Source organism: Hyaena hyaena, unplaced genomic scaffold (assembly GCF_003009895.1).
Source record: "Hyaena hyaena isolate Hyena2069 unplaced genomic scaffold, ASM300989v1 scaffold_201, whole genome shotgun sequence".
In the NCBI taxonomy this organism is placed as follows: Eukaryota; Metazoa; Chordata; class Mammalia; order Carnivora; family Hyaenidae; genus Hyaena; species Hyaena hyaena.
Genome location: NW_024080833.1, coordinates 202,810 through 225,147, shown reverse-complemented (window position 1 = coordinate 225,147; position 22,338 = coordinate 202,810). Strand labels below are relative to the sequence as shown.

Here is a 22,338-nt window from a genome sequence, read left to right as displayed (position 1 = left end):
AACATACGTTATTTTATTTAATTTCTACCACGGGGCAAAACTGTTATTCCAATTTTATGATTAAGTAATTTATGGAAGCTCGAAGCTAATAAGTAGGAGAACAGACCTGATTTCAGCTTCGGTTTAAGTTCCTTCCACAGCACTACACTGCTTCCTAGAAGACAGTTTTATTTCCCCTTTCATAGCTTAAAAAAAAAAAAAGCATAGATTTATGAAGTATAATTGTTATATAAATGGCACATATTTAAAATGTGTGATTGGTCGGGGCGCCTGGGTGGCTTAGTCGGTTGAGCGTCTGACTTTCGCTTAGGTCATGATCTCACGGTTCGCGGGTTCGAGCCCCGCGTCGGGCTCTGTGCTGACTGCCAGCTCAGAGCCTGGAGCCTGTTTCAGTCTGTGACTCCCTCTCTCTCTGACCCTCCCCTGCTCACGCTGTCTCTCTCTCTCTCTCCTAGAAATAAATAAAACATTTTAAAAAATTTAAAAAAAAAGGTGTCAAAAAAATAAAAAAATAAAATGTGTGATTGGTTAACATTTGACTTACGTGGAACCATCACCACAATCAGGACCGTGAACTTCCCTATCATCCCCCAAGTTTCCTCAGGCCCCTTTGAAGCCCTCCCTCTCCCCTCCCCCTCATTCCCAGGCAATCACTGAGCTGCTGTCACTATAGAGTGTCATTTGCACTTTCTGGAATTTTCTATAAATTGAATCACGTGGTATGTACCCTTCCTCATCTGACAGCTCTCATTTAGCATGATTCTGTTGAGATTCATCCATGTGGTTGAATGAGTCAATAATTCATTCCTTTTTACTACTGAATAGTATCCCAGCGTGTAAATCTACCACAGCGTATGTATCCATTCACTGGTTGATGGACATTTGGGTTGTTTCTAGGCTACAACGCACCAAGTTGCTCTGAACATTCGTGTACGAGTCCTCGTACGGACACAGGCTTTCATTTCTCGTGAGTAAACACCCAGGAGTAGAATGACCGGATCCTACAGGTGTAAGGATATGTTGAAGCAGGTGTATGTTTAACTTTTTAAAAAGTTTATAAAACGGTTGTACCATGTTACATTCCCACCAGCAGTGGGATGCTGCGAGGCACTCCACATTCTCACCAGGATTTAGTATGGTCAACCTTTTCAATTTTAGATATTCTAATAGGTATGTAATGGTATCTCCTTGTGATTTTAATTTGCATTTCCCTAGTGACTAGGATTTTGAGGATCTTTTCATGTGCTCATTTGCATTCCACATATCTTCTTTGGTGAAGTTATCTGTTCAAGTCTTTTGTCCATTTTCTAATCGGGATGTTTGTTTCTTTTTTATTGGGTTTGGGGAGGTTTTAAACATATGTTCTGCATACAAGTTCTGTATCAGATATGTGATTTGCACAGTTTTCTTCAAGTCTGTGGATTGTCTTTTCTTTTTTAAAGATACTTGGACTCATTCATCCGGGTTCATTTAGGCCTGGTTCTGTAATGCAGCGGACTGACTGAACGATAACGCAGAAGTCAGTGTAGCTGTTATAGTTTGTACCTCAGGTTTTATGACTGTAGGAAGAAATGGCCCATGAAGTGTCACTGTATTTGCCTTCCTTGAAAGATCTCTGAAAGGGGCTGGCCAATTGGAAGATCAGCTTCAAAAACCAATTGCTAAGCGATGTACACGGGCCACGAAGAGCATTAAAACCAACAGGATTCGCCAAGAGTCACCGAGCCCCTGGAGAAAATGGGCTCTGTACGTGGGACCACGCTTTTAGGAAGCTCAGCCCATTCCGTGTAAGTGGGGCTTTCGGGCTGAGCCTGTCTTTGCCCAGGGTGGGGGCCGGCGGCTGGCAGGACTAGGGATTGAAAACCCCCAGAACTTCTCTCTTAGAAACAAATGCTTTTGTCCTGTGCGTGGCAGGCTAACCTCATGGCACAATTAATTGTCCTGTGCCCAGCAGTGACCCACTTTTCACCTTTGCAGCCAGTGCTCACTGTTCGTGTGCCCCAAGCAATAATCTGAGATGCTCAATGCCACTAACGTGATAGGCACTTAATAAAAATATTTATTCCCTAGGGCGGTATTTAAAAATATATATATATACACCAGACTTTACATACCCAGCCTATGGTTAATTGGACAGTTCATCCTGTTATGTTCACACTCTCTACCCTTAATGACTGTTAGCTGCTGAAACATTCCAGGACCTCTGTCCTGGTGCACACATGTACTTATTTCTGGTAGGGATGCAGCAGTACTGAAGCTGCTGAGTTACAGGACTGGCATCCACTTAGCTTTCGTACATACTGTGAAGGAGGTTTCCAAGTGGTCGTACTAGTTTACCCTCTTCCCAGTGATGGATGGAGCTCCGATGGCTCCACGTCCTCATTAATATCGGCTATCATCGGTTTTTAATTTTAGAGTCTGGTGAATATATAGTAGTATTGACTTGTGGTTTAAATTGGAATTTCTATTATCTATATCTGTTTTTATGGCTTTCTAGCTGAATTCTCCCAAAGTCAAATAACATTTTTGTGTGATTTCAAGCATTAAAAATTTGTTGATGCATGTATGGCCCAGTATATGATCTATTTGGGTAAATGTTCCATGTGTATGTGATAAGAATGTACATTCCCCACTCGTGGGTACATGTTCTATTAATGCAATTAGGTTACCACTGTTTGTCGTTCTGTTTAAACTTCCTATATTCTTGTGGTGCCTGGGTGACTCAGTTGGTTAAGAGGCCGACTTCAGCTCAGGTCATGATCTCACAGTTTGTGAGTTCGAGCCCCACATCGGACTCTGTGCTGACAGCTCAGAGCCTGGAGCCTGCTTGGGATTCTGTGTCTCCCTCTCTCTGGCCCTCCCCTGATTGCTCGCTCTCTCTCTCTCCCTCTCTCTCAAAAATAGACATTTTTAAAAAGTTAAAAAAACTTCCTATATTCTTTTTCTTTTTCTTTAATATTTATTTATTTTTGAGAGAGACAGAGAGAGGGAACACATGAGCAGGGGAGGGGCAGAGAGAGAGGGAGACACAGAATCCCAAGCAGTCTCCTCGCTGTCAGCGCAGAGTCCCACATGGGGCTTGATCCCATGAACCATGAGATCGTGACCTCAGCTGAAATCAAGAGTCAGCCGCTTAACTGACTGAGCCACCCAGGCGCCCCCAAACTTCCTATATTTTAATGTTTATGGGGGGGTGCTCATACTATCAGTTGCTGAGATTGTTTTTTTAAAAATTTTTACATTTGACTAAGATTGTAGATTTTATTTTTTTCTTTAGTTGTGTTAATTTTTGGCTTTATATACGTTAAGGCTACATTATTAGACCATCTAAATCTTACATGATTATATCTTCCCTGTGAACCACACCTTGGGTCATTGTGAAACATCCTTCTTCGTGTCTGGTCACGCCTACCTTAGTCTTCCCCATCTGATCTCAGTAACTAGCCTTGGTTAGTGTTTGTGACTGTGGCAGTCTGTATTTTCCAAAGATGGTCACAGTGTTTCCCATCCGGCTTGTTTTCTTTACTCCTATAGCAGTAGAAGAGTCCACAGTGGCTCCTTCTGAATCCCTGTGGTCCTTTATTTGATTTCCAAGGCTAGATCATGAAAATCAGCGCACTTCTGTCTGGTTCACTTGGATGGTAACCCTTGGAATTCAGCGACCAGGCTATGAGGAGCCCCAAGGGGCCCACACGCAGAGACCATATGACCAGACCACGTCAGCTACTCTAGCAGCAGCCCCAGATGAAGTGTCACACGTGTGAAGATACCATGAAGATCAGCCCTCAGCTGCTGGGTCTTCCTCAGCCTCAAGTCCTCGTGGGCCTTTCCAGAGGCCCTAGACATCTCGGAGTGAAGAGAAGCCACCCCACTGCTTCCTAGCCACCTAGTCCAGCTTCCTGATTGTGAACATGAAAAACAGTTGTTTTATGACACCAAGTTTAAGGTGTGAGCCACTGTAACCGGAGCAGTGTAGCGTAAGTGTCCTATCCTTTGTAAACCTTTGCCCGGCCCTATTTTTTTAAAGTGGGTCTCTCGTAAACAGTATGCAGTCTTTTTCAAAAACGGAGTCTGATAATATTTGCTTTTACTTGGAGTGTTTCGTTTTTATTATGTTTAACAATGATTCCTACCCTTGGGTTTAAATCTACAATCCTACTATTTTCTTATTATTCGTCGTACTTTCTCTATATTCTTTTCTCCTCTTTCTTGCCTTCTTTCGGATTGATTCTACTTTAGTTTTGCCTCCTCCCCTCATTAGCTCGTCAGTTATAAATTCTGTTGTAAAACTTTTGACAATCCCACTGCAAATGGCCACATGCACCCTGGACTACCCACTCACGTTTAAAGTTCCAGACACCCTCTCGAGATAAAAGTCTAAAGTGTAGAGTGAAGTATGCGGACAAGGAGGCAGAGGGAGAAATCAAGCTTGAGAATTATACCTAAGAAAGGACTTTGTGTGTGGTTTCTGACACGCGAGGTTGTCCGGTCTACATCCATCAGAAGCGTATTGAGTTTTTGAAGGGATCGTATTTTCAAAGGAACCTTGAGCCCTGAAAAGCCTTTGGCTGTTTTCAGCCTTAAATAGCCCTTGGGCCCCCAAATTTCCCTAAGTAGGACACAGTCTGCCAAAGCTACAGCCTTCAAGGAAAACACACTCTCCTACCGCAGTTCAGATGCGGCTCAATTTCAGACAAGGAAAAAGGCCCAAAGGGTGGAGCTAGAAGCCACAGAGAACAGCAGACGAGGGAAGGCGCCCTGAGAGCCCAGTCAAGGTCAAATCCGGGAGACCCTCCTGCTTCTCGGGCAGACACCCCCATTACTGATCTGGATTGATGACTCAATCTCCTGCTCTTCCTTTTAGCAAATGGGGGCTTGTCCTCCGTCCCCGTGGCCAGGCTGTGACGTGCTGCACCCAGACCTGGGGAGAGGACACGGACCCTCCGGAGAACCTCGCTTTTGTTTTCTTTCAAGTTTTTATTTAAATTCTAGTTGTTACCATATGGTCAGAGAACCTAGCCTTTGAACTGTAGGCAGCGGTTGGCAAACCGCTTTCGGGGTTATCTCCCCTGGGGTCTGACGAGTGGGGAGAAAGGTGAATATTAACTGGATACTGTGGCCGAGACTGCTACCTATGAACAAGCCATTTCCTCTTTTTTTGGCACTCATGGACTCTTACAAGAAAGCGTGGCTTTCCCATCCCCTCTTACAAGAAAGCGTGGCTTTGCTGAGTTCCAGCCGATGCAAGATGAGCGGACGAGAAACGGCCATTCAGAGGCCTGGCCCATAAAAACGTCCTGAGAGATTCTTCATTCTCTCCCCACTTGGTCTCGATGCTGATGAGCGCAGTGACTTAAGATTAAGGGAAGATGTACAGGACAGAGGGAGCCTCAGGTGCTGAATCACCGCGCAGGTCCCTGTTTGGGAATTTATTTGAGTGGGAAAGAAATACGCATTTGCTAAAGCAAGTCCAGCACGGCCCTGACCACTGCACAAAGCCGGTCGCCACCTCCCTCAGTCCCACGCAAACCTCTCTGCCTTGTCTTGTCCGGTAGTTTAGTGAGGGGAGGATGTATTTTACAAACTCCGTCCTGATAGTTTTTCTATGTGGGAACATAATGCTGAATTTCAGAGGAGAAGTCCCAGCTCCGTGTGGACAAAGGGCCCTGGCGCACGAGTGCTAACACCTGCCCTTGATCCCATCTCGCTCCAGTGGGGAAGCCTTTAAACCCTGGGAAGCAGGAGCCAAGACGCCAGGAGAGCTGAAGAAAAGTGGAGTCGGGCAGAATCAAAGACGTGTTGAGGTGAGGTTACCTTGAGGTAACCTACTTGGGTCTTTTCTTCCTTTTTTAAAGATAAGGAGACTCAGGCTCAAGAATTAAAGGGAGTCGTCACATAAATTTGGTGACAGAGCTAAGACTAGCAGTCGGGTCTCCTACTATTATCTATGGCAGAAGAAAAGAGATCGGCACACACTATCGCTGCAGCCGGCGATTAAACACTTGTTTGATGTCTCACGGTTTTCCTTAAGATTTCATGCAAATTCTCCAATCTATATCATAATACATGCTCAATAATTTTACATAAAAGCAAGTTTTTAATTACTTGTCATAAAATAGAGAGGATCTCCACGAAGACGCACCACACTTATCTACCCCTGGGCACACGCCACTTACCTTCAGGCAAGCACATGTCCCAGGGTGAAACGCAACGCTGGGCCGCAGATGCAAAATTATCTTCCCACGAGGGCCCGGGCCTGGGCCTGCCGCCCGCCTGGCCTCCTGGCCTCCCGCTCGGGTCCAGCACCCACATCCAGCCTCCGCCGTACCGAGTCCAGCATTCCCCTCCAGCTGGGCCCATCGGACTCGAACTCGTCCTTCGAGGCTCAGGTCCCGCATCATCTCCTCTAGGAAGCCTCAGTGACCTGTCCAAGTCTCCTTGCCCACCCCCCCCCCCAACCCCCCGCCACGCACCCGGCCTGAGACATACTAATTCCAGCACTTGCCACGCCACGGTACAGTGCAGTCTGCACGTTTGCCTCCTCCAGAAAGTACGACACAGAAAAAGTACTCAGTAACGGTTGTTAAATGAGTGAACCGGGCCCACCGGTAGGGAGCACGGGCGGTGCACACTTACTGGCTGGGGGAGGGGCTCCGGAGGTACTGGGCCTGCACGGCCCTCACACTGGCTTCATCCTCTTCACTTGGGACGACCTGCTCCTCCTCTGGGTCCCCGCCGGTCGCCATGACAGCCTGCCAGCCCCTGCAGGTTTGCCACGAGAACCGTGGTGAGGGAATCTGCTTCTGGAGGTTTCGTGGGGTGAAGGGGTATATCGGCGACGTCAGGGGGAGGTCCCCACACGCCAGTCCCGGGCAGGAAGAGGACCCATGGGGGAAACCCAGCCTGACTTGGCCTGGCCGCACTCAGCAGGGCACCGAGTTGCACGCCCAGCTGTGTAAACCGTCCACCTGGGGGTCGCCGTATTTAAGAGGTGACCACTTGGCCCCTCCCTCGACCCCGGCAGAGAGGAGAACCGGCACTGCACCGACTAAGCTGAAGCAGTTGGAAAGCAGGGAATTCCTCAGGCCAGGAGGGTCTTTCTGTTGGAACTTCTGGGTGTGCCCTCACATACACACAGGCACGTGAGCGCACGCGCACACACACACGCGTGAGTACGTACAGGAAAGCACACACCCCACTTGTGCACATGCTTACGCCTTCGCCTCTAAGGGGGGGCGGAGGTGCAGCCGGCCCTCTTCAGTGTCTCTAACCAAGGTCACAGGGGTCATTGCCTTTGGCTCAGGCACCACCTTGATTAAGGAACATGAAATCCCTCAGGAGCTGGTCCCACGCATGGCGGGGCCTTGCCACTCAAGGCAGAGCTGCTGCCCCTCCGCTTCTAAGTCTTGGGCTCACAGGACAAAATGAAGGGAGAGGCACACTCACCGCTGCTTTGCCAAGATCGCCACACCGAAGGGCAGTCACCCAGGGGCTGAGGGGCCCAGACAAAATGGCCGAAAGCTCCGATCAGTGAGAGGGACCAACCTCTCCTCTCCTCAGTGCTGCTTCACTGAGGGACAGGACAGCTGTTTACAGGAAATCTTAGCTACCTTCTAAATTTAGCCTCTGGCCCCATAGCCTGGCAGGCCTCCTGGAGGAAGGAATGCAGTCTCAGGACCCAGACCCAAAGCTGGCCCCATTTAACTCTTTCCCTCCTGGCTGATTCTCTGGACACTGGATACTGACATTGAGCAGCAAAGTTAGGAGAAGGTCACAGAAGATGGAGATGGCCAGAAGAAAAGCTTTCCTTTGGGCTCTCTCTCTCTCTCTCTCTCTCTCTCTCTGTCTCCATACCTTCTTGCCTGGGGCTACCTATTCAAAGTCTTTCTGGAAGAGGATCTAATGCCAAAAATCTAGAAGAATGAAACAAACTGTAGCTAAGCCCCATGTCAGTCTAGAGGATGCTGGGAAAAAATACTCAATATATAGAATGGGGAGGGGGCTCTGATGGGTGTTGGGAGAGGACCATGGTGCAACTAAAGGGTATGGTCAACGGCTTGTGGCCAGGGTTACATTTCTTTGAACAGCGATGACTCTGAGTAGTAAACTGGCAGCTGTGCTCACCCTCCACAATCCCTTCCCGACACTCACATTCGTGGTGATGGTCAAGTGGCAAGCCCGGGTGGTATAAAAATTCTATGAGCTTCGGGGCACCTAGGTGGCTCAACTGGTTGAGCGTCCAAATTCAGCTCAGGTCATGATCTCATGGTTCGGCTCTGCGAGTTCAAATTCTACATCAGGGCTCGCGGCTTCTGATCCTCTGTCCCCTCTCTCGTCGATCCTCCCCCCTGCTCCCAGTCTTTCAAAAATAAAGAAACATTTTATTTTATTTTTCTTTTTTTTTAAATGTTTTATTTATTTCTAGGAGAGAGAGAGAGAAGGGGGAGACAGCATGAGCAGGGGAGGGTCAGAGAAAGAGGGAGTCACAGACTGAAACAGGCTCCAGGCTCTGAGCTGGCAGTCAGCACAGAGCCCGACGTGGGGCTCGAACCCACGAACCGTGAGATCATGACCTAAGCGAAAGTCGGACGCTTAACCGACTAAGCCACCCAGGCGCCCCAATAAAGAAACATTTTAAAAAATTCCACAAGCTTCATAAACTTCAAATGAGCTCATAGTCCACCCTACTCTACTTTGTCGCTGCCCACCACCACCATGACCAAAGCAAAGCCCAAAAACCCAATAGTTCAGCCCCTCATCTCACACATTCTACAATTACACCTTCATCCACCTATCCATCATCCCATCCTATTCGTCTGCCCATTCACAATGATTATCTGCTATGTGTCACATAATTACATGCTCAAAATGGTCCTTCTTCTTGGCTGAGTGGAACAATGCCCCCCACACAGTATCATCAAAAATTGGCTGAATGAATGAATGAGCTCACACTTTATTAGGAGGAGTGAGACACAGATCAAAAATAACTCAAGCACAAGGAGGAGTGTTGTTAGTATCCTAAGAGAGATCCAGAGTGCTGTGTGAGTTCAAAGGAGGGAAGAGCCCCTTTGGCTGAAGAAGTCAGGGAAGGCTCCATAGAAGCAGTAATGATACATACAGTGGCCTTTAAAAAACAAGTTGGATTATAAGAGCAGATGTGATGGGGGAAGAAAGGCCAGAGGGGAGGGCATGAATAAAACTGCGGGATGTCAGTGGTTAGAGCCAAGAAGAAAGCAAACAGGTTGTGTGGTAGAGATTGGGCATGGCTGGGGCCAGGGGCTCCTTTGAAAAGAGTGGTCAATGAACACACGTCTGGGGAGGAACACGGCACCCCCAATGACTGGCCACCAAACCTCCATCCTGGGGTTCAAAATAAGGACTGAGAATGGCCAAAGAATGGCCAGAACTGAGAAACCCTGGGCGTTCATTTCATGCCCACACACTTCAAGGTTCCATAATGATGAGATGTGGTTTGGGAGGGAGGTGAGATCAGGGAGGTAAAGGGCAGGGAAGGACAGAAGGGCTGCATTAGTCAGGATAAGGATCAGATGATAGGACCACAGCACAAAAGAATGAAAAGGTGGCAGGGAAGTGGGGGAGGGAAAGATGGGAAGCCAATAGACCTACGAGAGGCAACAGGTAAAGACAGGACCACTCAGTTGGAGGCACGGCCTCTGTCTTCCATATACCCTCAGTCACCTGCAGAGGGTGACATCAGGCCACTGGACTGGTGGACTAGAAATCAGAAAAACACTCACTACCTCTATGACCTTTGAGAACTCATTTCACTTCTCGGAGAATCAGATCCCTGTTTGTGAAATAGAGAACCATAGTACTCATCACCCCATTCTGTCCTGACCACCCAATCTAAAGTGGGGCCCCTTTCCTTCCTTCAATTTCATTTCCGGTAACATTTTCCATGTTATAGTCCCCATAGCACCATCAGCCTTTAAGTGGGGTGACCAATCATTTCCATTTTGCCTGGGACTAAGAGATTCCGGGGACAAAGGATTTTCTCTTTTAAAACCAGTTCCATGGGTGGGGGGCGGGGGAAAGACAATCCCTTTAGTAAACGGTGCTGAGAGAACTGGACAGCGACACGCAAAAGAATGAAACTGGACCACTTCTTACATCATACACAAAAATAAACTCAGAATGGATTAAGGATCTAAATGTGAGACATGAGACCATAAAACTCCTAGAAGAAAACATAGGCAGTAATTTCTTTGACGTCAACCACAGCAACATTTTTCTAGATATGTCTCCTCAGGCAAGGGAAACAAAAGCAAAAATAAATTATTGGGACTACACCAAAATCAAAAGCTTTTACACCATAAGAAAAAACCATCAACAAAACGAAAAGGCAACCTACTGATTGGGAGAAGGTGTTTGCAAAGGATATATCCTATTAGGGGTTATTATCCAAAATGTATAAAGAACTTGTATTAGTCAACACCAGAACAACAAATAACCTGATTAAAAAATGCACAGAGAACCTGAATAGACATTTTCCCAAAGAAGACATGGGGATGGCAAAGAGACATATGAAAGGTCCTCAACATCACTAATCATCACGGAAATGCAAATCAAAACCACAATGAGACATCACCTTACACATGTTAGAGTAGCTAAAATAAAAGAGGCCACAAATAACAAGTGTTCACAAGGATGTGGAGAAAAAGGAGCCCTCATGCACTGCTGGTACAGCCACTCTGGGAAAACAGTATGGAGCTTCCTCAAAAACTTAAAAATAGAAATACCATTTGATCCAGTAATTCCACCGCTGGATATATACTCAAAGAAGATGAAAACACTAGTTGGGAGAGATATATGCACCCCTATGTTTACTGCACATTACTTACAGTAGCCAAGAAGCAGCCCACGTGTCCTCTGACAGAGGAATAGATGAAGAATATTACTCAGCCATAGAAAAGAATTAGATCTTGCCATTTGCAACAATGTGGATGGACCTAGAGAGCATTATGCTAAGTGAAATAAGTCAGACAGAGAATGACAAACGCCATATGATTCCACTTACGTGTGGAATCTAAAAAACAAAAGGAATAAACAAGCAGTGAGCAGCAACAAGCCCATAGATACAGAGAACAAACTGATGATTGCCAGAGGGAAGGGGGGAAAATGGTGACGGGGAGTAGGAGATGCAGGCTTCCAGTTATGAGACGAATAAGTCACAGGAATACAAGGTATGACAAAGAGAATTACAGCAAATGGTATCACAACAGCGTTGTAGTGTGACACATGGTAGCTAACTTGTGGTGAGCACAGCACAAAGTATAACCTTGTTGAATCACTATGTTGTACAACCTAAAACGAATATAACACTGTGTCTAGTTCAACTCTACTTCAATATTTTTTATAAAGGAGAGTTCTAAACCAACTGGGGCAAGTGGGTCACGGTATTTCTAAGATTGTCTCCTTTGTTTACTTGTGTGCTCTCATCTTCCCAACCAAATGATCCATTCTCTGAGCATAGAGACTTCCCGTCTTCTTCGTGAGTGGGTCTGTAGCCCGGGTCAGGTGGGGATTGTAGAGAAGGGGAGGAAGTAGGGATCCTATTGTGCTCTGCGGTGTTTCAGCAATTGTGGGCAACACCCTTCTTTTATTGGCTTAGAGAACTGCCTCTGAGATCATTCCCCTTTTTATTACAAAATGGTAATTACCTATGTTATAGCAGCCCACACCTTGGTGAGAAGTCCAGGACTTTGTACACCTGTCAATGGAGAAAAGGCGGGGGAAGGGGGTGGGCGAGCTGTTCAAGTCCAGTCCAATGGGTTAGCTCGTGTACCAGACCAGCTGACGAGCACAGTGCGGGGACCAGGCTGGGCACAGGTGTGTACGCAAAGGTGAACCACAGAGGGCTGGGCCAGGCCAGAGGCTGCTGTCACTTTAACTGGTCAGCCCGGACCCGCCTGGGGCTCAAGCCACACTGGGCTTGAGGCACAGAGGAGGCAAGACCATGGTGTGGAAGATGTGGCCTGTGCTGAGCACGCTCTGGGCAGGTGAGTAGGCTCCTTCCTTATCCAGGGCCCAGGGGCGGGTGAGACAGTCTCCCTGGGCCTCCCAGGGACGACCTCCAGTGACATAGTTGAGTCCCTGCTGAGCAGAGTGACAGGTTCTGTTGTGTAAGCGACAGGTTCCAGGCCAGCACCAGTATCAGAATGGTTTGTATACAGATATTAGTAAGTAAAATTCCAGCCCATTTCTGGAATGAATAGCTCATAAATTCTCAAGACCATAAATTCTGATCCCAAATCAGATCACAAGCTCAGACACATGATCTGACAATAGGGACTAAGTATTTGAAATTAAGTCCTGGAAAATCCAGAATGTGTGAATTTAGATATGCCCACTACCTGGACTTTTTACCCATCTCCTTAAAACTAGAGGAAAGGGCAATGGTAAACGTGATACTATCTCCATCATGTGTAGGGAAACCGAGGCAGAGAGACAATGCAACTTGCTCAATATCATCTCCAGAGCAAGAGAAGACTCAAACGCTTCAAAAACCAAACTACAGAGGCCCCTTCCGAAGGTCGAAGTTCTTCAACCCTTCCATTGGTCACTGAAAACTTGGAAGATGGGAACACCCCACAAAATAGAAATCAGACATTTGTTGATATAATGGCTAAATCCAAATCAAGTGCTATTAAATAGCAAAGTCATTGCACAGGGCCCACGGAGTGTTTAAGGGTTAGGATGGAGGCCTTGGTGTTAGGGTCCTGGGCACAGGGAAGTAGTAGAATGGAGAATGGAAACCGAGAGATGGGCTGGGGGGATTTGAGGAGTATCTCTAATTCAGTGTATTTGGCTGGGCTGAGAAATTCCATCAGCCTGCAATCTAGAAACTGTTGCAGGCTTCAGGGATCTGGTGAAAATGGGGAGGAGGTGAAGAGTTACTCCAGGAAACTTAGGAGCCCCAAGGCTTGGGAAGTGGGACCAAGGTTTTCGTTTCTTAGAGCAAGCCCCAGGACCAGCCGGCCTGCCTGCCCAGCGTGCCCCACCCTTCCCATGGCTCAAAACCTGGCCTTCAAGCCCTTAGGTGGAGGTCAAGGTCAAGGTTGCTGATAAAGAGCAACCACCTCTGGCTGGTTCAAGCCTCACAAGGGGCCCAAATGACCGGGGGGCAGAGAGCCCCTCGTAAGCAGGTTAGAGGGCCTGGTTGGTTCGTTCCTTCATCGAAACCTCTTGAGCACATGCTTTATGCAGGAGTCTCAGGAGGGAGGGGCTTGGAATGATTGCAGCCACAGGGAACTTGCCTGGGCCAACAGATGCGGACAGTAAGGATGCTTCAAGCCCTAAGATGGGGGCGGGGGCTGAAAGGAAACATCCCATCGTCCCCCGGACTGGGCCAGGGACGCTCTAACCCTCTTCTTCAGAGCCCGAGGTCTTGCCAGGGGCGCCTCCCTCCCCACTGCCCTGTACACACACCCCCTTGTGTTTGCAGTCTGGCTGCTACCAGCGCATTTCTGGCCTTGGAAAAACTCTAAAACAAAATGCTCACCCAGCTTCGAATGAAAAGTGGCCTTAGCTATGAACTGCCTGGGGCGGTACATTTTGCCTCTTGCTTTGGAACCACTTCTTGGCCCAGTGTTCAGACGGGATGATGAAGCGCGCCTTCCGCCCTCAACCCCTTCCCTCCACCCGCCAGGCCTGGCGCCCACCGCCTTTTCCTCCAAGCCACATACTGAGGGGGAGGGGCTAGAGCAGTGGGCGGGGCAAGCCCGGGGCGTGGCCAGCTCCAGCATATGGGCAAGTTGCCAAATGGAAACATTTGGGGACAAAATACCCATTGCCACGCGCAAGTGGGCAATGAAGGTGTTCAAAGGTCAAACCTCAGAGCCACTGGGTGGCCCTTGCCACCTTGCGAGGACACCAGAGGAAGGAGCAGGGTAAAGGGGGAGGGGCTCCTTCGGAAGGAAGTGGAGCTTGAGCTGGGTTCCGGAAGGCCTGTTAGCCCTTCGCCCTCTTCCTTTCTCCATCCGAACAGGCATAGCAATGACCTTTAATTTGCTGATGTCCTGGGCAGAGCAAGACCCCATTGATAAGCCAATGGGTCCTAGGACTCATCAGACTTTGGGGAGACAGAAACAATGACATATGGTAGGGACCAGACGGAAGGTGGTAGATCAGAAAATTTAAAAACAATATGAAAGCCAACTAAAAACCAGCATGACAATTCTTCCACCTTCCAGAGTACATGTTCCCACCTCCACCTATCATGGCACTAGGAGGGGCCGTGCTCTTCCGTTACTGACTTTAGCGTGGGGCAAATTGGTTAACCCCCATAAACCTCAATTTCCCACTCTGTGAAACGGGGAGGGTAATCTAGAACGGGTAAAAATGCAGTGTGCCTGCCACCGGGTTATTATGGATGGTAAATGAGTTTGTAAACGTAAAGATCTTGGCATAGTGCCTGGCACATAATAAGCATGCAATAAATGCCAGTTATTATTACCGATATTGTTAGTGTGGGCAAGTGTAAGTTACCGAGACTTGGTAGACTTTGGTACTCAATCGCCTGAGTGCTGGGATCTGGTAGAAGCGTGCAAAGAGTCAGAGTCACGATGGACGAGCCCCGAGTTAAAGCTTCTGGAGAAAACAGCCCAGCTTGTACACAAAACTAAGGCTCTTCCCCGTCCGGGAAGTTTTCCAGCCACCAGGCTCCGCGGGACTTGATGTGATGGAAGTACAGTTTGCGGGAAAAGAGATGCATAAAGAGGAAGCTACCCGAGGAAAAACAGAGTCTCTAAGCAGCTCTGCCTGGAGTCACTAAAATCTTTGAAGATTTGATAAAAGACACAAACCAAAAAAGCCCCACCTTTCTAGAAGTAGAGGAAACCCCTTCGAAGCTTAAATTAGGAAAATTTAGGAAAGTACTGCATTACACAGAGAAATAGAAGAATCGGTCATCCCAAAATATAGTAGATGAGAAAATACATTTTTTTCTCCCCCATATAAAATAGTTCAACAAATCCATGGAGGCTTGATCCATAGCGAGGCTCTTTGCCAGGAGCTAGGTGGCCAGCTTCCTGCATGGAGGCTGCCGTGCCATTGTGGATCCCTTCCCCGGGCTCTCTGCGAGAGCCATGATTCCCAGCAGGACCATTTTCCCTAGAAGACTCACACTTGTCCTCTCGGAAGGGCGCTGCTCCTTTTGGTCACACAGGCTCGGGGAGGTCCCTGTCAGAGGGCAGCGGATCTGAGCTCAGTGTCACCTGCACGTCCAAGCTCCAAGCAGTGACCGGGCCCGGGCTGTGAGGTGTGCGGGTTTCAGCCTCGGACGGGCGCATCTGAGTAGAATCAGATAAGGGAGTGGCCTTGTGCCCAGCTACTCTTGACTCTGAGGGGACGGTATTCAGGCCAGAGCCAGCAGGGCGTGCTGTGAGGTGTGCGGCCCAGCCTCTCATCTGCTCCGCGGGTATGAGCCCCGCCGCGCCGCCCGTCCCCAGGGCACGGCTCCCACCGGGGGGCCTGGGCACCACCCGCTGCCGGGATCTGAGCACAGGACGGAAGCCAGCGCTCCCAGGGAGGGCTCGTGTGCCTGCGGAATGACACAGTCTGCCTGCTAGAGACGCGATCAGGATTAAAATGCCCCAGTCCCAGCCGCAGCCTCAAAGGGCAAGGATGTAACGAACGGTCAGCCTAAGAAGAATATGTGTGCAAAGGGGGAGGAGTGACAGTTTAGGGCAGTGGCCGTCCACCCCGAGCTGCCCATCACAATCACCTGGGGGCTGAAAAACAGAGATGCCCCTGCCCCCAGACCTTCTGCACAGAACCGTGGGGGAAGCAGAAGCTGCGCGTCTCTGATTTTGACAGTCACCCAGGTTCTCTCGCGTGCAGTCTGTGTATAGTCATATACTGAAACTTGAAGGAAAGTAGGTGTCATCACCGTCACTTCTGTCGCCACTGATACCCTGCAAGGGACTTGGTTCAGTTTTGCGCCATCTGGAGGCTTTCCTGAGTTGCTGTCCAGCCTCCCACCCGGTGCCTCAACTCAGGGGCCCAAGTGCATTCTCCCCCTTTCGTGCGCCTAAGTCCCCTGGGGGGGGGGGTCTTGTTAAAATGCAGACGGACTCTGTAGGGCGGGGCCTGAGATTTCGCATTTCTAACAAGCTCCCCAAGGGCTGCTGATGCTGATTTAGGGACTACAGTTTAAGAAACAAGCCTCCGGGGAAGAAGTGGTTTGTGGGCCCAGGTGTGCTCTTCATCTTGCCCTTGTCCCCCAGTCCCGTCCCCGGGCTTCGGGGTAACCCAGCCGTACTGCTTACTGTGATGCTGGTCCCTGGGAGGCCTGGGGAGCGTGTGCCCGGCCAAGCATGGGCTCGTCTTCCTGGCGGCTCGTGACCCTGCTCATCCCTCCTTCCTCAACCTACCCCGTCTGCTCCCGTGATACTCCCTCTCCGGGTTCTCTTCCTCCATCCCTGGCCTCCTTTCGGGTGTGCTTTGCGGCTTCCTTCTCCTCTGCCCACAGACCCCTTCTGTTTTCACCCTACAGCCACGTCCACATCTCCGGGTGACACCCATTTCCAACTGACTCACGACTTGTGTCTTCAACCCCAACCTCTCTCCCGAGCTGCACACACCCACAAATCCAACAGCCCGTGTGACCTCTCGGCTTACACGTCTCAGAAGCACTGCAAACTCACAAGCTGAAAGGCAAAGTCGTCATCTCTTTCCCTAACCCGGGCTTTTTCAGTGGACGCTGCAGCGTAAATGACTCCCATCCATCCAATAATGAAAACCAGAAACCAAGCGGTCGTTGTTACAGGTTTCGACTGCCTTGTAAGAAACCAGCCCTGAGCGTAAAATGACAAAATAGTTATTCATTTTGCTCCCAAATCTGCAATTTGGATGGGGCTTGGCAGGGGCAGTTTGTCCTTGCTCCACGCCGCAGCACCCGGGATGACTTCCTGGGGCTGGAAGACCCACGTCCAAGACGGTCCACTCACCGGCCGGCAAGCTGGTGCCAGCTCTGGTCGCGCCCTCTGTGGGCCTCTCCACGGGGAGTCTGGGCGTCTTCACAGCACCGTGGCTGGATTCTAAGGGCAAACACCTGCAGAGAAAGAACAGGGAAGCTGCCCGTCCCTTAAGGTCTGGGCCCAGATACTCACCTAGCCTTGAACCCAGATTCAAGGGAAGGGACATTAACTTCACTCTTGACCGGAGGAGTTTCAAAGTATCTGGGGACCATATCTTACAGTCACCATCTCACCCAATGCCTCTTCCCCCTCAGCTAAAATTCAAGTCATCACTGTGCCCTGGCAATTTTAGTTCTCTGACACCTTTTGAATCTGTTCATGTCTGTTTCTCTGCCACCCAGCGGAGGGGAGCTGCCTCCAGAGCCTCTAACTGGCCTTATGGGCCCCTTTTCCTCCTTCTATCTGTTCTCCACACCGGAGCCAGAAGGATCTTTTAAAGACACGTTATGACCATGTCACTACGCCTACCGAAAACTCTTCAGTGATTTCCCACTACTACCAGGATAAGGACTCAGGTCGTGAGGATGGGTTCTCCTAAGTTACATTTACGTTCTGTAGACCCCACCAAAGTGTTCACCCAACCTCAGCAGTGCAGCACCCTGAAGAGCGCCCAGACTGCCGCCTATGCCTTGGACGGTGCAAACATTTTTGTCATATTGGTGTGGAAAATTATCACTAGCTTTACCGGTAGTATTCATTTTTTTCGGTCTCATCTTCAAACGCCACAAGTCCCTTTCCTCCATTAACACGTTCCCAGGTCACTTTGGGCCCCACTGTTTTTTCCTAATAGCAATTAATGGTCTGACCCCTTTGGCATCTGTTATTTTGCCGTTGAACCTTTCACCCACTTTGGGGCCTAGTTTTCCTAAACGGCCTGAGGGTAAGAGCTACTGTTCATATTTCTCTTTTTCTTTCTCTCTTTCTTCCTCCCTTCCTTTCTTCCCTCCTCATCCCTTTCTTTTCCCTTCCTTCCTTCCTCCCTCCTTCCCTCCCTCCCTCCCTTCCTTCCTACCATTAAATATCACGGTTACTAGAACAAAGGCTCACAAAGAATGCTTGGTTTTCCACCATCAAGTTCTAACTTTCTGGTCGCCTTTTCCTCTCCACCCCTTTTCGCTGGGCTCTCTCCTCCGCTCTGAGGGTCCCTTTGGTCTGACCCGGGCGCCCGTCGTGCTCAGCGCTCTCAGACCCCGTTACTGACGTGGGGGCTCCACGCCGCACTCCCGCCCTGGGTGACAGCGGCTCTTCTGCCTGCTCCTCTCCTTTTTCGTATTCCTCTTCTCTACCCTCAAAATCCTTCAAAAGTACCCTTCCAAGCCGACCGCGTCCACGAGGAGGGCTTCTTCCGCCGCCGGCACTGACCCGCGTCTCCTCCCTAAGATGGCCGCCACGGAGAGCAGGGAGGGCGGCGCGCGTCCCGGCCCCGCGGGGACGCCATTGTGCTGGTGGTCGGAGGACGAGGACGACGGCCCCGGGCAGGGCGCTTGAGGAGTGGGAAGGGCGGGAGAGGGGTCCCCCCAAGGCCTGCCGCTGAGCTCCCAGCCTCCGGCTCGAGCCAGAACCCACCTGCCTGGCACAGGAAGTGGGGGCCTCATTCCCCAGCGTCAGCGGCCGGAAGTGAGTGTTGTTGGTGCCCCGATGTGGGGCGAGGGGCCGGAAGTGAGTGTTGTTGGTGCCCCGATGTGGGGCGAGGGGCCGGAAGTGAGTGTTGTTGGTGCCCTGATGTGGGGCGAGGGCGTCTGTGCCTCCAGCCAGCACTTAGATGGGCTCCTTTTCCAACGTGGAAGAAGCTGACGAACCGTACTGTTGTTGAAAATAGGTCGGCTACTTGTTCCCTTGATGCTTACTACCAGGTTCCTTGAGCTGTATAACCCGTCGTTATATCGCAAGCTGTGGTGACAAAAGCTGTGTTGAGAGGGTTGTTTTCTTCCAAACCAGGAACCTAGGGCAAGAGACTGAGAGCACATGGCACTGCCTTCCTTGCGGGGAAGGCTGGGACGAAGATGGGTGGGACAGGCCAACACCCATTTCTCTGGGCGTAGCCAACTGCTTTGGCAACAACAGCCCAACGGCATAGTTGGCATAGTTGTGGAGCCTAAGGCTAACCCGGCTTCAGGCGTCATGTTCCCAAGGCGGCTGTGTGTTCTGCGGTGGGAAACCAATGGCAATGCACCGTAACCGAGTACCTGTTTTATCCACGTGCTAGACTCTAGATAATCCTTGCTTTTCCCCACTATCAGGGGGTTCTTCATTTTTCTCCTGATCTAATTATAGGAAGATAAACTGTTTTTCCAACTAATTAGGACTCTTTTTCCCTCCCTCCTTTGAGTCTTCCCTTATTTGATGCAAAAAAGAACTGTATCAAATAAACCATTAATGCAGATAGCAAGAACCCCCATCCCACCCACCCCCCGCCCCCACACACACAACAACAACTCTCAGATTGTCGTCATGGCCTTTTGGACTTGGGCCCACTCCGCATTTCTGGCCACACTGGCAGTGTGCACTGTAGGACAGGCTTGAGGGTGCAGGGGAGGCAACCCGCTGAGAGAAGGCAGGTAGTGGAATTTGTCCGTATCTGCCCTGACAGAACTCGTATGCTGTTGGCACTTGGCCTGTGTGTTTATTTGGAATCTTGGTGGGGAGGCTAAAGCATATCATATGGGGCGATCACGCCTTCCCCCTCAAACCTCCTTGGTGCTGTTGCTACAGACTGGCTTCTTTTACTTTCTGGAATGTGCCCCACCTCCTCCTTGCCCTGACCTCGGCACAATGCCCTTCTCTCCCCGACTCACCTCTTCTCCAATTTTCTCAGGGTTCACTCCTGCTCATCCTCCAATGTCAGCTCAAGAGGCTCTCCCGTAGGACAACCTCTTCTCATCCCCAAATGTTGTTAGATCCTCGCATTGAATGTGTAGTACTTGTTTCCGTGGTGGTTTTACATTTGTCTCTGGGATTAACCATGACACTTTGACTCATCCAGAAGACTGAACACCATGAGAGCAGTAGCCGTGTCTGTCCCTGCTTGTCATTTTCTCCCCAGAGCCTAGCACAGTGCCTGCAACATGGGAGCCCAGTAGCCATTTGCTGATTGGCTGTTAATGAACCTACTCTTTGGAACCTCCCGAGGCAGCAAGCTGGGTTACTTTTAGTACCTCCTATCCTGCCTTTCTTCCCTTCCCTCTTGCTCTACGCAGTTCCGGCCTCTCTCCAAGCCTCAGCTTTCTCATCTCATATGCTTCTATCAAAAGCTACCCATTCTGGGGATGCCTGGGTGGCTCAGTGAGTTAAGAGCCCAACTCCTGATCTGGGGTCAGGTCGTGATCTCATGGTTCATGAGTTTGAGCCCCATATGGGGCTTTGTGCTAACAACCCAGAGCCTGCTTGGGATATTCTCTCTCCCCATCCCCCACTAGCGTTTTCTCTCCCCCTCTCCCTGTCTTTCAAAACAGGATATAAATAAACTTAAAAAATAATAATACAACCACTTAAAAAAAGTTATCCGTTGAGTGCCTTTCCAGGATCTGATGGACGAGAGGGGCTGAGTAGAGAGACGGGTTTGCAGGTTGACGGAAGAGTCACCTCGTGTGTCTCGCCTCCTTCCCAGGCGGCACTTGCATCCAGCAGCTTCTGTGTCTCCCCTCAGTGGGAGGATTTCAGGATTGAGGAAGTTGGTGGCAGCCATATTTGACTTGGAGGCCCTTAGACAGAATTGCCCCTCAAACCACTCCGTGCTGGCAGCGCCCAGGTCTCCTCCCTGCCTGCCGGGCTCGTCTCTGTTCCCAGATAACGCTGTCCCCGGAGCAGCCCTCTCCGCCCCTGCACCCACTGTCCTACTTGGAAACCGCCTCCTTCTTGAAGTGCACCCCACCCCTCTGCCACCCAGTGACCTTTGAGCTGCTTCCTTTTTTTCTGCCCTGGTGAGTCAGGGATGCCATAAACACCTGGCATGGGCAGGACGCAGTGACAGACAGAGGCTCCCACGTAGGGACTTCTCTCTCTGCACACACGGGAGCAGCTTACGCCTGCCGTGAGCAAGGCTAGTCCAGCGGCACCTGGGGCCACCTTCTCACCCACGCGGGACCCTTGCTGCATCTGGCGTCCCTTCTGTTTTCAATGTCTTCCTTTCTAGGAGCTCCTTCCCTCTTATTTACAAGTTGGCTTCAAGTCTGTCCCTGAGGGGACTAAAGGAACTTTCTCAAGGCCCTCTGGACTCAGCCTTTTCCTTTCCCCGCGTGAGCTGAGCTCCTTGACGAAACAGGCTGCCCTCCCTGCCTCTGCTTCCTCAGTGCCAGCTTCGCTCAGGACAGTTAGGGGGGCTTAGCGGTTGCCAGAGGACTGAGCATTTGCTGCGGAACATTTGGAAGATAAAGGCACACAAACAAGATACCCACACTTTATCCAGGGTCCCCGGATCCAGAGATAACTGTTATAAATACTGTGTTTTGGCATATTTTCTTCTAGAACTTTCTCTCGTTCTGTGATTATGTGGAAGTGGGATGCTGTTGTACACACAGTTTTGCATCCTGCTTTATTTTCTTACATGTACAGGTTCAGCACAGTCACTTGACTCCCTTGGGGGCGATTTCAAGCCCCACCTCCTCAATGAGCCTATCTTTACAATCCTTCCTGGGGTGGTAACAGTGCCCCTCCTCCCCACTTGACTCCCTTAACACTTGCACTTAACACTTAATTAGGCCCCATTAGGCTGCTGGCTGACACTGGTCTCTAGCGCCTTCCTGGGCAGGGACTGTGCCCCAAGCCAGTTAATCCACAAGGTCGTCGTCGTCGTTGTCTTCTTCTTCTTCTTCTTTTAAACTTCATTTCTTTATTTTGAGAGACACAGAGTGTAAGCGGGGAAGGGCAGGGAGAGGGAGGGAGAGAGAGAGTCCCAAGCAGGCTCCAAGCTGTCAGCACAGAACCCGCTGCAGGGGCCGGTGACCTGGAGCCGAAGCAGGACACTTAGCCGCCGGGGTCACCCCGGCGCCCCAATCCCCCAGGTCTTGTGAGCACCCAGCCCCGTAGAAACCTTGAGGTGGGAGCCGGCAGGGGTGGCGACAAGGCACGTGGGTCGGGCTGCTGGAAGGAGCGCCCGCCCTCGGCCGCGGGAGAACCGCGTGCGCCCCAGGGGCGCGCTGCCTGGGGCAGGTCTGAGCGCGCTGTGGGCGCCGGGGTGGTGCCAGCGGTGTCTGGACGAGGCGGCACAGGCCACTCCTCTGCGCGGGTCCCCGGCGCCTTGCACGGAAGCAGGACCCTAGGAAAACGTCATTGAATTGAGGAGACGTTCCGGATGCCTAAACATCCAGGTTGACTAAACGCTAAGTTCCCGCCCACCCCT

General features: G+C 50.2%; 1 protein-coding gene across 3 annotated transcripts in view; it reads right to left on the bottom strand.

The window, feature by feature from the left end:
- The window catches only part of STYXL2 (serine/threonine/tyrosine interacting like 2), a 40,429-nt gene extending 21,876 nt beyond the window's left edge, over window positions 1–18,553 (bottom strand). For 2 of the 3 annotated variants that reach the window (XM_039241910.1, XM_039241908.1), the window contains exons 1-3: window positions 18,048–18,553; window positions 16,971–17,074; window positions 6,637–6,762 (exon numbers count right to left, since the gene is read on the bottom strand). In XM_039241910.1, the coding sequence (XP_039097841.1) occupies window positions 6,637–6,762; window positions 16,971–17,074; window positions 18,048–18,071 (254 nt within the window). In that variant the 5' untranslated portion in view covers window positions 18,072–18,553. Of the gene's footprint in view, window positions 1–6,636; window positions 6,763–7,446; window positions 7,545–16,970; window positions 17,075–18,047 lie in introns of those variants that run through there. The other variant, XM_039241911.1, reaches the window with a different exon arrangement.
- Window positions 18,554–22,338: the final 3,785 nt, after the last annotated feature.